Genomic DNA, 15,277 nt, shown 5'->3' with positions numbered 1-15,277 from the left:
GTAAAACCTGTCCCATGCACCCTCCCACCACCACCTATTCCAGTCCTGTAACCCGGAAGGTGTACACGATCAAAGGCAGAGCCACGTGTGAAAGCACCCACTTGATTTACCAACTGACCTGCCTACACTGTGAAGCGTTCTATGTGGGAATGACCAGCAACAAACTGTCCATTCGCATGAATGGACACAGGCAGACAGTGTTTGTTGGTAATGAGGATCACCCTGTGGCTAAACATGCCTTGGTGCACGGCCAGCGCATCTTGGCGCAGTGTTACACCGTCCGAGTTATCTGGATACTTCCCACTAACACCAACCTGTCAGAACTCCGGAGATGGGAACTTGCCCTTCAGCATATCCTCTCTTCTCGCTATCCGCCAGGCCTCAATCTCCGCTAATTTCTAATTTCAATTTGCCGCTGCTCATACCTCACCTGTCTCTCAACATCATCTTTGCCTCTGTACTTCCGCCCCAACTGACATCTCTGCCCAAACTCTTTGCCTTTACAAATGTCTGCTTGTGTCTGTGTATATGCGGATGGATATGTGTGTGTGTGTGTGTGTGTGTGTGTGTGTGTGTGTGTGTGTGTGTGTGTGTGTGCGCGCGCGAGTGTATACCTGTCCTTTTTTCCCCCTAAGGTAAGTCTTTCCGCTCCCGGGATTGGAATGACTCCTTACCCTCTCCCTTAAAACCCAAATCCTTTTGTCTTTCCCTCTCCTTCCCTCTTTCCTGACGAGGCAACCGTTGGTTGCGAGAGCTAGAATTTTGTGTGTATGTTTGTGTGTCTATCGACCTGCCAGTGTTTTTGTTTGGTAAGTATATATATATATATAAGAGAGGGAAACATTCCACGTGGGAAAAATATATCTAAAAAGAAAGATGATGAGACTTACCAAACAAAAGCGCTGGCAGGTCGATAGACACACAAACATACACACACAATTCTAGCTTTCGCAACCAACGGCTGCTTCGTCAGGAAAGAGGGAAGGAGGGGGAAAGACGAAAGGATGTGGATTTTAAGGGAGAGGGTAAGGAGTCATTCCAATCCCGGGAGCGGAAAGACTTACCTTGGGGGAAAAAAGGACAGGTATACACTAGCGCGCGCACACACACACACACACACACACACACACACACACACAAGTTTGGGCAGAGATGTCAGTCGAGGCGGAAGTGCAGAGGCAAAGATGTTGTTGAATGACAGGTGAGGTACGAGTGGCGACAACTTGAAATTAGCGGAGATTGCGCGCGCGCTCCCGGGATTGGAATGACTCCTTACCCTCTCCCTTAAAACCCACATCCTTTTATCTTTCCTTCTCCTTCCCTCTTTCCTGACGAGGCAACTGTTGGTTGCGAAAGCTAGAATTTTTTGTGTATGTTTGTGTGTCTTTGGGCGTGCCAGCGCTTTCGTTTGGTAAGTCACATCATCTTTGTTTTTAGGTATATTTTTTCCCACGTGGAATGTTTCCTTCCATTATATTCATTATTTTATTTGTTTTTTACATCCTTTACGATGCATGAGTAAATTCATTACTAATACTTTTGAAATGAGGGAAGGAATTAAAGATTTAATTTTTACACGCAGAATGAGTTTTTGTCACTCCACCCGTTTATTACTCACAACATACTACATTACACAAGAAGTAATTAAACTATTCAAAATAACTTTAATGAAGAAGCTGATAATACACAAAGAAGTAATCACAGTAGATACGTACAATAAGAAATGATGTACAGTTCTTACAAGCAGCGCTAGTTGTTAAATGTCCAAAACACACCCATTCGTTACATTTTGCACACAATCTTCATGTTGATTTATTTCTTGATCTGCCACAAATTTTACAATGTCCTTTTCCCTCATTTCTTTCTCTCTCTCTCTCTCTCTCTCTCTCTCTCTCTCTCTCTCTCTCTCTCTCTCTCTCTCTCCTTTTTTTTCCCCTCTTAGTTTAGCTATTTCCATTTTTTCTTCTTGAGTCCTCTCCTAACAACACCAGTCCTTGAATTTTTAGTTGTCTGGGTATCAAGGACTGTCTCATGCGTTCATGAATCTGTGGATTCACCGTTTGCCAGCTAATTTCGTCAGGGAAATCAACTCATTTCACTTTGACATAGTTTTTGTTTGGTGAATAAATGCATAAAGAATTGATATCGGTGACATTTAAAATATTGTAAAAAATTGCTGTTGGCCATCTTTTAGTAGTTCTTGCAGTATCATAATTTGAACAAAGTTAATAGAATTCGTCAACTCCCACTTTTGTGCCATTGTAGAATGTAACAGTCTCAGGTTTGTTTTTTGAACTGGTGGTCTCATCAATCGCTGCATAATTGTGCATACTTCAAAGTAAAATTACTGCTTTCTTTTTCTTTTTGCAGTTGGGTACAAGTAGCGAAAAACAGAAGTGTTTATTTCTTGAGATTTGCTGGGTGAAAATTCCTGAGATATTTCTTTTTTGTTGTGTCCGATTGTTCCAACATAAGTTGTCTTTTCCTCAAGCAGTTCTTGAAGCAGATGATAGCTAGTAAACCAGTTATCACTTGTGATGTTATGTCCTGTGCCTAAAATTGGTTTTGCAATCCATTTCACATTGATCAGTAAATTTTGCATCTTGTTCTCTAGAAAATTTGTGCCTGATTGTTTCTATATAAATATTGGTACTTTTCATGATCAACTCTATTATTCTGTCAGCAGTAATCAAATTAATGCAATCTATTTCAGATTTTGCAGTTTTTGCCTCTCCTTTTGGACCAGGAACACAAAGTACGACATTGCTGGACTTTGTTTTAACATTAGGATACGGCAATAATTTATTCCATTTTGTTTTATCTTTTCCAAAGTAAAAATTGGATTCTTCACTTGCCTTGTTAAAGTTCTCTTCCTTGTCAACATTATCTTCTTCTGATTTTTCTTCATTTGCCATGTTGAAGCTCTCTTCTGTGTCCACACTATCTTCTTCCGATTCTTCCATGACATTCTTCTCCAGTTTGCTCGTCTGGTCGATCATCATCCTCGCTTGTATATCCATCGCACAGATGAGAGTCACAATTGGAAGGCTCATGAGTCTGCAGTTCTTCCTCTAGCCATTGCATCCAAATCTTTTCATCAGAAGTGCGATATGCCATTATACCTAAATAACAACAATAAATTAATACTGCAATATCAGTTCAAACATATTTCAAATATAATGGAAATTAAAATCTTTACTTATCATATTTTATATGTGCTGGTACTTCGATACTTGCATGGAGTACACGTGTACGCCAAACACGACAGGGAACACTCAAGACTTTCCTATGAGAAGATATGTGCAGGACGCTGCATGCCACTTGGCTGCGTCCTGTGTGAGCGACAGAAGCGACCGACAATGCGCAACAGCTTCAGGCGACAAAACAGAACCCCAGGTATAGTTACGGAAGTGTCCTATATGAGCGACATCCGCTGCAACTGGCGACATTTGAATCCAAACATGTTTGAATCTTGTTGCTGCAGCACATGCGACAGAGAGCGACAGCCATGTGTCTTCTCGGCAAAGCAGTGGAATGGACGCGATGGCAGCTATGAATTACTTAACATCCAATTTTAAGAAAACCGTTCGGCGAAAAAATTTTATTCTTCCGCATCTTGTAGCTTGATATTTTTAAACGATAAAGATCTGAATTTATCTTCATTTTTCGTCGTAGTTACTGTGCTGCACGAAATTGAGTATATGGCTGCACAAAATTTTTAAGAATTTGCAGAGGTAAAATCACATTGCATAGACTTTCCATATAGTTCATTTAAGGCCGTACATTATTGTGTATGAAATGAAATGTAACCAATATATCTAAACTGTATTTAAAGTTGAGACTGGAATGACATCTCTCTTCATTCTTGAGGTATTTGTTGTTATATCCACGGACAGGTTGCTTGCGGCACGTCCAAACCTTTCCTGCGCTATGGGTATCAAGTGGTCATAAAAATCGTCGTATCTCGTCAACGGATCAAGATATCAAAACAACGATTTTTGGAAATGATAGCACACAGAAAGGAGTATTTTATCATATGATTAACACTTGATACGCTTTTGTAAACGCGTGAGCAGAGCAAAAACAAGACTCCCTATAAATTACACCATGAGATTTTCCGAATTTTCATAGCCAAACAGAGAGAGAAACAGGTAAACGTGGTATCAAAGTGACCAGCGTGAGGTCTAGTTTTGCATGAAAATATTTAACTGCTTGAAAGTAATCATGGTAATTAACGAAAACTTAATTAATGAGTTGAAGAAATATTGAAGTATTTCACGAAAAGCTACAGCCAAGCTATGTAAATGAAAATTCGAAAATTTCATCTGTTCAAGGCCTAGCTGTTTTGCACATAAAAAGATAAATTGGTGCGGTATTTAAATGTCGAAAAGATTTACTTCGAATCAAGTACCAAAGTTAGGGTTTTTGACAACAGAAAACATTAGGAAGGCAAACGAGGAATCAGTAAGATCATGCTTTCTGAATAAAACTTGAAAATTAAAAAAATGGAAGAAATAGGTCAAATATTTTATGAAATGATTTGTATAAAAGAAATGAGTAGATCAGAGAAACATTCTACTTGTCTTTGAATGATGCTCAAAATCGTGAACAGAAAATGAGGCGCACCAAACGTTTCCCAAATATTTTTATTTCATTCTTTTTGACAATTCATTTCACAAAATGTTTGACTTTCTTTTCAACAGTTTTGTATGCTCTACTTTTACAGACTAGTTAGATTAATTGAAACGCTTGGCCTTAACACTGGCTGTTGATGAATTACGTTCCCAACATCAAAAATCTGTAAAATTTCATGGTTCCTTGTAATTTATTAGGAATTTAATGTGTGTGTAATATACTGGGATAGGTGTGTATACACTTAAAGATAAAGTTCTTTGTCAAGACATTAAAAATGTACTTAGGGATGCAGTGTAAACAGTATACATAAAACTTAGCATACAGAATTGCAACTGAGTCAGTTAAAATACTAAAAAAAGTACGTGGGATCGAATCCATGACCTTTCCAAGCCGTAATCACAATCTGCAACGCTGCTGCTACACCACAGCTAGCTCTTGTTTGCCATTGCCAATCTGTATGTATATGTGTATATTTAGGGTAGTCAGTCATTCTTCCGCATTTATTGGCTATTGAAAGTTCTTGATCATGTAAAAAACATTCGTCTTTAATTTATTGATGAGGTAGTCGAATACTCCTCTGCTCATTCACGTGTATTCGAAGAATTTGTCTGGTGATCTTCGTAGTTGATGATATTTATGAAATTCTCCATGGAGATTCCTCCTTTTGTAAATTTCAAACACAACATTTCTTTTCGCTTTCTTTTCTTCAATAAACCTAATTTTGTAGCCTTACTCTCCATCTACAGTATTCTACAGTTTTATAGAAACAGCCGGTTGGCTCTAAGCAGCCATCTTGTAGCGCAACATGGTCGCTCGCACGCAGGACACCCGAGCTGTTCGCCTGATGCTGCTTCTTGTCGCTGGAGTGTCGCATATCCAGAAGTCGCTCACTGTCAGTCGGTTCTGTCGCTCACGTAGGGCACGGCCTTACCATAGGTACAGGTTAGAACAAGAACACCAGACTCTGAGAATTTTTGCCCTGCCACTCTTGCCGAAAATAAGAAAATAACATTTAGAACAACAGTGGAGTACATTTGTACTCCGTCCAAGTAACCAAGGATTAAGGGTTAAATACTGCATACCATTCTGTAAAAAAGCTTGTATCCATCCATGTATTCTTCTGTCTTTTGTAGGTGACCAATGATTTTTCAGTTCCCTTAAAGTATTGCAGATTCCGCACAGGGACTGGATATTGCGTTGTCCTAATCATCATCATCTTATCCCTATCAACACGCAAGTCGCCAAAGTGGCGTCAAATCGGAAGACTTGCACCAGGCAACAGGTCTACCTGACGGGAGGCCCTAGCCACACGATGTTTCATTTCATCTCACAATGATGCAATTTCATAAATTGAAGCTAGGGATTTTGTGAGTATTTTTTCAGTAAAAGATTTTTTTTTATTACAACCGTCATTATTGATCTTGTTTTTAGTGGTTTTAAGAGACAGCTTTTTTAGTTCAGCTGTTTCAGTATCTACTGATAGTTTTTCTTGCTGAATGTCCAGTATGTTTTTTCTGTGCTAGATTCAAAACCCATAAGTGTCAGCCCCTTTCTTCCAGTTTTTTGTTCACAAATCCAATCGCCACTTATTGGTTGTCTGAGGCTGTAGACGTGGATGAACCATATGTAAACTGCAATATCTAAACCATTTTCTGGCATTTTTATCATTTTATATGCAAGTTTCCATCTTCGTCATCAAGTATACGCACTGATTTTGTTATATCATCAGTGTTATTTTTTCATGTCCATAATTTTTGTATATTTGGTTAAATATTCCTAAGCTAATAATGGAAAATCCGGAATGGAATGTAACAATATTATGAAAGGGAAAGTGGAGATGCTGAGTTGCAGATGGCACAAGAAAAAGACTGTTCCAAATAAAGCTTTCGGTCTGTAAGGCCTTTGTCAAAAATACACACACACACACACACACACACACACACACACACACACACACACACACACACACACACACACGAGACTACAGAGTAAGGCAATTGTAGCCACACTGCAAGCAGCAGCACCAGTGCGTGATGGGAGTGGTGACGGGGTAAGGAGGAGGCTGGGGCGGGGAGGGGGAGGGATAGTAAGGAAGGGACGGCGGATAGTACTAGGGAGCGCGGAGGGACGAGGTGGGAGAGGGTAGGACAGCTATGTGCAGTTGGGAGGTTAGACAGAGGGCTGGGGAGAGGTGGGGAGATGGGGTAACGGAAAAGGAGAGAAGTGAAAGGACTGGGTGCAGTGATAGAATGAAGGCTGTATAGTGCTGGAATGGGAACAGGGAGGCTGAATGGGTGATGACAGTGACAAACAAAGATTGAGGCCAGGACAGTTACAACAACGTGAGATATATTGTTGAGAAAGTTACCATCTGCACAAGTCAGAAATTCCCTGCCCCAGCCTCCTCCTTAACCCCACCCAGTCACCACTCCCATTATGCACTGGTGCTGCTGCTTGCAGTGTGACTACAGTTGCCTTAGACTGCAGTCGTCTGTCTCTCTCTCTCTCTCTTTCTCTCTCTTTCTCTCTTTCTCTCTCTCTCTCTCTCTCTCTCTCTCTCTCTCTCTCTCTCTCTCTCTGTGTGTGTGTGTGTGTGTGTGTGTGTGTGTGTGTGTGTGTGTGTGTGTGTGTGTGTGTGTGTGTGATGAAAAGCTTACAGGCCGAAAGGTTTATTTGGAACAGTCATTTTGGTGTTCCTATGTGCGACTCAGCATCTCCGCTTTGTGTTGAGTAGCAATTTTCCTTTTCATAATATTCCCAAGCTAAGTTTGATCCACTAACACCATTCCTCAGTGAGTTTTTTTTATTTTAAATTTATTGGAACCATTGAGAACAGCAAGTTTAAAATTACTCGCCATTGTGAACAGTAAAACTACTACAGCATAATGTCATAACCAAAGGCATATATGCTACCGATGATGTGAGATTGGTCACAAAAGTAGATTTTCAGTGAGAGTAAAGTGGCAGCACTGTAGCCCTAGTTGCTGCAAACAAATTTCTTTTTGCAGCATTGTTGCTGTGTTAGAAAATGAGCAGTGACTTGTTCTGCAGTTTGCTGCAGGTCTTAAGTTGGCACATACTGTCTGTTGTCCTGGAATATACGAAAAAGTGCTCATAACATTAGCTGATATCTCTCATTAACTGGGGGGGGGGGGGGCTCTCTCCTATGTGGTGAGTAGTGGTCTATTTTAATTCATGTTGTTCTGTTCTGGATTTTTCATTGGTCATTGTTCATAACTATAGCTTCGTTACGTTGTCTGTAGTCACAAGAGTAATAGATGTACTGTTGAAAATTCAACTAACCCATAGAAATGTGCTGCTTGTGAATTTACAGTTTTCATTGGACAAAAACTAATAAAGCTTTGTTGTTTACAAGACTATGGCTTATTTACTAGTGTTCTTTCCAGACAGAATGAGATGTCAAAACAGAACAAATGTTCTTCACCAATTTTGCCTGGCATCTTATGGTATGACAAAAGATACTTAAAGTACATTAAAAATGTAGAGTTTATTGCAAATGGTGTGCAGGAAGAACAGCTGTCAGTGAGCCTCTGCATAAGCTTGAGTATTTCACTTTAACATCATGGTCATCTTTTAAGATATATGCAGATGGATGTAACTTTATTCTTCTTGAAGCTGACATTTTTAAAATTTTGATGGTAAACCTTCCTTTGATGCACTTATGTCACCAAGGTGAGCATTTCTGTGATACTGTCACATTATTAACTGAAATCAAGATTAAAAATCATGATGTATTTGCATGTTCCTATTTCCTTATTAATGTTACCTGGTAAGGGTCCTGCACTGATTGGCCATACCAAAAGTTTGGTCCTATAAGTGTTTAGTAAGCTATGTCCTTTATGGGTTGATTAGCTTTCCCAAGGCTCTCCGTCAACCTCATTCTGGAATCTGCTTTCCCCAAAGGTAAACCAGTCCTTAACCTGAATTTTTGTTTAACAGCACAGTGCTGATCTAGATAAAGTCCTATTGCAGGTGGTGTGCCCACACATTACTGTGACCTCTGAACTGTCTTAACTAGCTAGCCTTATGAGGACCTGGTATTTAAAGTTGAGTCCGTACAACAATGCAACTTAGCATTTGTTATACATGCATATGATTTCCAGAACTGAAAGAAGCTGCTTTTGATGTGCTTAGGTTTATGTTGCCGTTGCCCTCTAAATTTTTCCAGGTACATGCTCATATATGTAGTGAACAGAAAAGGCTTAACACTCCTTTGAGGTATAACAAAAGATACTTTCACTTCAGACAATTTCTTCTTAAATATGCCAGGTTGTCTGCTAATAAATCCATAATGCAATAAGACTTTGGTTTGATATTATGTAACCTTGTATTTTGTTCACTAGGTGATAGTGCAGAACTGTATTAAGAGTGTAAAATTGTCTCTAAAGTAATCAACAGTTTTATTGCATAGCTATTTTTTCTGCTGTTTTGTCTCATTTGAGACATGAATACAGTGAAGACTATAAAGACCTTTTTGATTTAGTGCATAAAAAGATGCAATAATCTAAAATGCTATCACAAAATAGCGAAGAAACTGTCTGCAAAGGTGTCAGCCCTATTCCAGCAAGCATCTGTCTGGAGGAAATGGACTTCAAGATGAGGAGAAAGATAGCTAACTAAATGTTGAAGAAAGATTGATTGTGATAATACAATTACCTATTCTGTTTTTGTGGTTGATAGCTATCAAATAGTCTTTTGTCTGCATTACCACATCTTCAGCTTGGTAGACTTTTGCCTTGATCATGTCAGTTGTAGAAAAGTTTCTTTTTACATCGGAAGTTCTGCCGTATAACTCCAGATACAGGTTTTATTCTCGAAACTGAAGTAACCCCCAAACTCCATTTAAGTTTCAAATGTAAGTTACGAAGTATTGTCACTGCCTTTATGTTTTGATTTGCGTGATACAAATATAAAATATTTTCTTGAATAAGTGCTCTGTAACCCAAATGTTAAATCAAACCATACTATCCAAATCCTTACAGAAGTTAATGCAAACAGTAAAAAGCAACAGCCCAAGTAAGCACAGGACACCAGAGAAAGACTACAGTCCTACGTCAACCCACTGTCAAAGCTTCAGATATAATCGTGGTCACTTTGAGCAAATGGATGAAGAGAGCTGCCTACCAGACCATGTGGTCGATGGTGATCAGCAGCTACCTCTTATGCACACTGTTAGTTTTTACAGAAGACAGCAGAACATGGTATGTACAGTTTTGCTTTGAAATTGTTTACCTGGTTTAAATGTGATTTTTGTGGACTTAAAATGATAAAGTAAATGGCATTTTATTGAGGGGGCAATTTTAAAGCAACAGTGCTTGTTCTGATTATTGTCATTTGGTTTCAGCCAAGTCAATCCTCATACCATTAATCCCCCTTGTAGCCATTTGAAACAATATTTGCCTTTTTCCATTCCAAGATAGCCTACTCTCATCTGGTTAATATAGACATAATTATTTTGTTTAAACGCATCTTCCAAATGTACACTGTGTGCCTGAGAAGTATCTTTAAATTTTGTACTGTGTGTACAAATGATAATGCTCATTAATATTTTCACATGTGAGAATTAGAGTAGTTCATGACTTCCCTCGACTTGGCTTTGTGGACATACATTTTAAAGTAGTATTTTGCATTTTCCTAAGCATGTATTTAGTAAAACAAATTTCTTAGCAATAGAAGTCGATAAAATTGTAGCACCACTAGAAACTACCCATTTGTTTCAATTTGATTCTACTGATAATTCTTACAGAAGTATTGTGTTTACAGGGAGTGAAAACAACACCAGTTAGACAAATAATCCGGAGACCTGATGTCAGAGCCACCGTTTCATACGATTCTGAAGAGAGTATCAGTTTTCCAGCAGATGATAGAAATACTGTGAGGAGTAAGATTTCAACTTTGCTAGATGAGGTAAAGCTTGAAGAAATGTGAAATACAAACTTTATGTATATTCATTTTTTAACTATACCTTCATAATATGGCTTTCAGGTAACTAAACAACAGACAGTAATATCACAGGCTAGCCAGGCACTTAATTTGTGCTGCGCAACAGTGGAGTTTTCTGGTTCAGCTGAGCAAGTGGAAGGAGAGCGGCTCCTCCTGCTAGCAAGTTAGTTTCTTAAACTTCTAGAAATTTTCTTCATTAAAAAAGTTCTTTACGTAAAAGCTGTTTCCCCCCCCCCCTCCCCCTGGTCTCGTTTTTTTATATTGTCTCATTCTACAAAAGTAAAGTTACTGCCTTTCTCAGAATATTGACCCTATGTGCATTTTACAATGAAGTGTAATAGAGCTATTCATTCCAAATAAGTATAGTTTTGATGCTATGGAACTCCTGACATACCTCTTTATTTAAAGATTTCTTTGACTTTTATACTCAGGTCTTCATTTCTGCTTAATTTTCTGTGAATTATCTTTCAGCACATCGCAGACAGGCAGCATTGCATGAAATCCAGAGGCTCGAAGTTGAAGGAACTCTAAGACCTGGTGGAAGCACTGCATCTGTGATACAACCTAGTGAGCAGGGGACACTAATTGTAACAAATATTGTTTTACCAGTGAAAAAAGAATACATTCATAATATTGGAACAGGTAATTTATACTTCCATAGAAAAGAAATGTTTATACAGTACTGGTAAAAGCCAAGAACAACTTCTATTTGTCAAACATACCTTTTTCACTAATAGGATGCAAAGGCAGGGGAGACAACATTGTCCTGGAATGGAGGGGTGGGGGGTGGAGAGAGAGAGAGAGAGAGAGAGAGAGAGAGAGCAACATTGGAGGGTTGGTAAGCACCATCTTATATCTTATTCACATGTTGCTGAACATGTGCCATGTTCTGAGCAGCAGCAGCAGTGAAAGTGGACGTAAGGAAAAAAGTTTTATGCCAGTGACGGATCAAAAATAGTACCTGCAATGGACTCAGAATTGATTAATCATTCATTTTGTTACCAGAAACACAGCATTGTCCTATGTAGAAGTAAATATTCCAGAATTTGACTCAAGAACAGCTGCCAACATGAAGAAGACAACCTCAGAGTATTGAAGTAACTTAAATCACTTGATAAAAGCAAGTTTTTTTGTCCAGACAGTATACCAATTAGATTCCTTCCAGACTGCTGGTGCTATAGCCCCATATTTAAAATCATATACAACCACTTGCTCGCCAAATATCCATACCCAAAGACTGGAAAGTTGCACAGGTCACACCAATATTCAAGAAAGGAAAAAGGAGTAATCCACTAAATTACAAGTCCATATCATTAACATCAGTATGCAGTAGGATTTTGGAACATATATTGTGTTTAAACCTTATGAATTACCTTGAAGAGAACAGTCTGTTGACACACAGTCAAAATGGATTTAGAAAACATCATTCTTGTGAAATACAATTAGCTCTTTACTCACATAAAGTGTTGCATTCTATTGGCAAGGAATTTCAAATTGATTCCATATTTGTAGATTTCCATAAGGCTTTTGACACTACCTCACAAGCAGCTTGTAATGAAATTGTGTGCTTATGGGCAGTCTCAATTATGCACTGGATTCGTATTTTCCTGTCAGAAAGGTCACAGTTTGTAGTAATCTATGGAAAATCGTAAACCGAAACAGAAGTGATTTCTCTTGTTCTCCAAGGTAGTGTCATAGGCTCTTTGCTGTTCCTTATCTATTTGAAAGATTTACGATACAATCTGAGCAGCCGTCTTAGTTTGTTTGCAGACAATGCTGTCATTTATCATCTAGTCATTAGAAAATCAAAACAAATTGCAAAACGATTTAGAAAAGATGTCTGTATGGTGCAGAAATTGGCAGTTGGCCCTAAATAATAGAGTGTGAGATCACCCACATGAGTGATAAAAGGAATCCATTAAACTTCTGTTACACGATAAATTAATCAAATCTAAATAAACTCAACGGAATACCTAGGAATTACAATTACAAAAATTTAAATTGGAAAGAACACACAGAAAGTGTTGCGGGGAAGACAAACAAAAGACTGCAGTTTATTGGCAGAAAACTTAGAAGATGCAACCAACTTAACTAAAGAGATTGCCTACACTATGCTTCTCCATCGTCTTTTGGAGTACTGCTGCATGATGTGGAATCCTTATCAGTTCAAAGAAGGGCTGTACGTTTTGTATTATTGAAAAATAGGGGAGAGTGTGTTTTGGACATGATGCAGGATTTTGGGCAGACATCATTAAACGAAGGTTTTCTCTTTGCAGCGGGATCTTCTCTGGAAATTTCAATCACCAGCTTTCTCCTCTGAATGCGAAAGTATTTTGTTGGTGCCAACCTACATGGGGAGAAATGATCCTCATAAAAAATAAGTGAAATCAAATCTTGCACAAAAAGATATAGATTCCCCCCCCCCTCCCCCCCAATGCTGTTTGAGAGTGGAATAATAGAGAATTATTGTGAAGGTGGGTCGATGAGGCACTGGAGTATGACTTGCAGAGTATCCATGTAGATGTAAATGTACTATGATTATTACTACAGTGGTAAATGCAGTATTGCTGTTATTTGATCTGTATAGTTTCTAGTAACTGAACATAATGATAAAGAAAAGATTGACAAATAATAAAGATAGTTAAGCAAATGTCTACATTATTTAGTATTAACATGGGAGTGGAGAGATGGCAGAGGTTCATTAAAAGTATACAAAGCGTTGAAAAAAAGTCCCTAGGTTTGGCTTTTATTATTACCGTATTTACTTGAATCTAAGCCTCACCTGAAAAATGAGACTCTAAATCAAGGGAAAAAAAATTTTCCCGAATCCAAGCCGCACCTGAAATTTGAGACTCGAAATTCAAGGGGAGAGAAAAGTTTCAGGCCGCACCTCCAAATCGAAACAAAGTTGGTCCATTGTAATATGAGACACAATTTAGGTCGAATGAATGACGATAGACAGCTACAGTAGTTTGGTTCGAGTCGTCAGCTTAGCAGTTAAGCTTTACCAGGTAGCGATTGCTATGCGTCAGGCGCTCCGTCTGTATTTATATGGGTACCTTCCTTTTTCACATGCTTCGTCTGTTTGAATTGATTGCTTATTTTTCTTTGATCTCATAAGTGCCGTTCTCTTTGTTATAGGTGTTTACGTCACTCTAAGCTGAAAATGCATTACTGTACTGTCATGCATTGTTTCTCGCATTCTGATAATGTGTGTTTACAACCTGCCGCCGCTCACAGCATGGCTTGCTTTTGTGCACGCTACCGCCTCTTACAATTAAAAAACAAAAGAGAGGAATCGCCTCATTAGCGAAACAATGGCAAGAGACTGCTATTTGTTGTTACTTACACTGTTGCTTTCTTCGATAAAGATCAACAAGAACCAAATAATATACTGCGTATGATAGAAGGTGTTCTGAACGAGAGTTTAGCGAAAATTTTTCTCCGTTTGAAAATCTTTGCAGACGCCTCTTTAGTACATTACATTCTGCACAGAAATTAGAGTCATCTTAGATTTAAAAATCTAGTCGATTTCCGTGCTTCATTTCTGACTGTACCACTATTAGGCATAAGAATAATACGAATATAAACATGACATGATATGATATGTATATTCTTCCGCATTTGCTGTTGTCTCACTCTAGTTTCGTAGTTTAGTAGGCAGACAGGATTTAAATGAGATAGCAGCAAACACGAAAGAATACATGGCAAAATGTTTATATTCGTATTATTCTTATGCTGAAAAGAATACTGCATGTGATTCACAATACATAAAAGTTCCTATTAGCAACCATCTCTTCTCACAGGTAGGAAAAAATTCAGAACGTAGAGTTGGCCATATTGACAAACATCCCAAACAGTCTTGCCAGTCGGATTTTCTTAGTACATTGAAATGCTGCTACATTCGAAGATGAACAATACGGAATTTGTATTTACTTTGTTGGATAATGTATGGAAATGCAGTGGTCGAAACTCGGGGCGGAGAAAAAAGCTCATCTTCCACCTTTTTTTTAATTTATTTACTGACGCAGAGGTTTTGGTGCCAGTATTTATCTTTGTGCCTGCAAAGCATGCCTGTGTAGCGCTACATATATTAGACGGCAGAAGTTAGTTGTGGCGGCACCTACCAACAATTTTCAGAACTTCCGCTTACTTTGCACTCGATTCTAAGCCGCAGGCGGATTTTTGGATTACAAAAACCAGAAAAAAAAGTGCATCTTAGATTCGAGTAAATACGGTAGACCTAAGCAGAAGCAAAATGTATTGAGAAATAACCAATACAAAGGCAATATTCTCACAAAAAGGCGAATCAGTCTACAGAGGATTCAGTTTATACACACAAGATTTTGCATAGATCAGTAGTGTCAGTAATACATTTCTTCCCACAGCCCTGTTAATTGATAAACCATTGTTTGCTTTCCTGGAAGTCCATATTATGTCAGAAATGTACCTTACTTCTGTGATAAAAGTATATTGACTTCCAGAAATGCCCTGTTATAAATAAATTGCTGTGTCAGGTGTAGAATGATGCAGATTAGTAAGCATATAAAACATAAGTGTGACAGTTGTTGTGTTAAAGAATGTCTTGTTTTTCTATTAGATAAATTAATAATTCAGACTTTCCTGTTCCATAGCTGCATAGATTTCATTTTAACGCATTTACAGCTATAGAATATTA

At 38.4% G+C, this 15,277-nt stretch overlaps 1 protein-coding gene across 5 annotated transcripts in view; it reads left to right on the top strand.

Annotated features, from left to right (window-relative positions):
• The window catches only part of LOC126092382 (anillin-like), a 137,312-nt gene that overhangs the window by 75,121 nt on the left and 46,914 nt on the right, over positions 1 to 15,277 (top strand). For all 5 annotated transcript variants that reach the window (XM_049907942.1, XM_049907941.1, XM_049907943.1 and 2 more), the window contains 4 exons: positions 9,639 to 9,857; positions 10,420 to 10,563; positions 10,642 to 10,762; positions 11,071 to 11,241. In XM_049907942.1, the coding sequence (XP_049763899.1) occupies positions 9,639 to 9,857; positions 10,420 to 10,563; positions 10,642 to 10,762; positions 11,071 to 11,241 (655 nt within the window). The remainder of the gene's footprint in view (positions 1 to 9,638; positions 9,858 to 10,419; positions 10,564 to 10,641; positions 10,763 to 11,070; positions 11,242 to 15,277) is intronic.

Source organism: Schistocerca cancellata, chromosome 7, assembly GCF_023864275.1.
Source record: "Schistocerca cancellata isolate TAMUIC-IGC-003103 chromosome 7, iqSchCanc2.1, whole genome shotgun sequence".
NCBI classification, from domain to species: Eukaryota; Metazoa; Arthropoda; class Insecta; order Orthoptera; family Acrididae; genus Schistocerca; species Schistocerca cancellata.
Note: the sequence above shows the minus strand (reverse complement) of the source record. Positions and strands in the feature narration are given on the sequence as shown.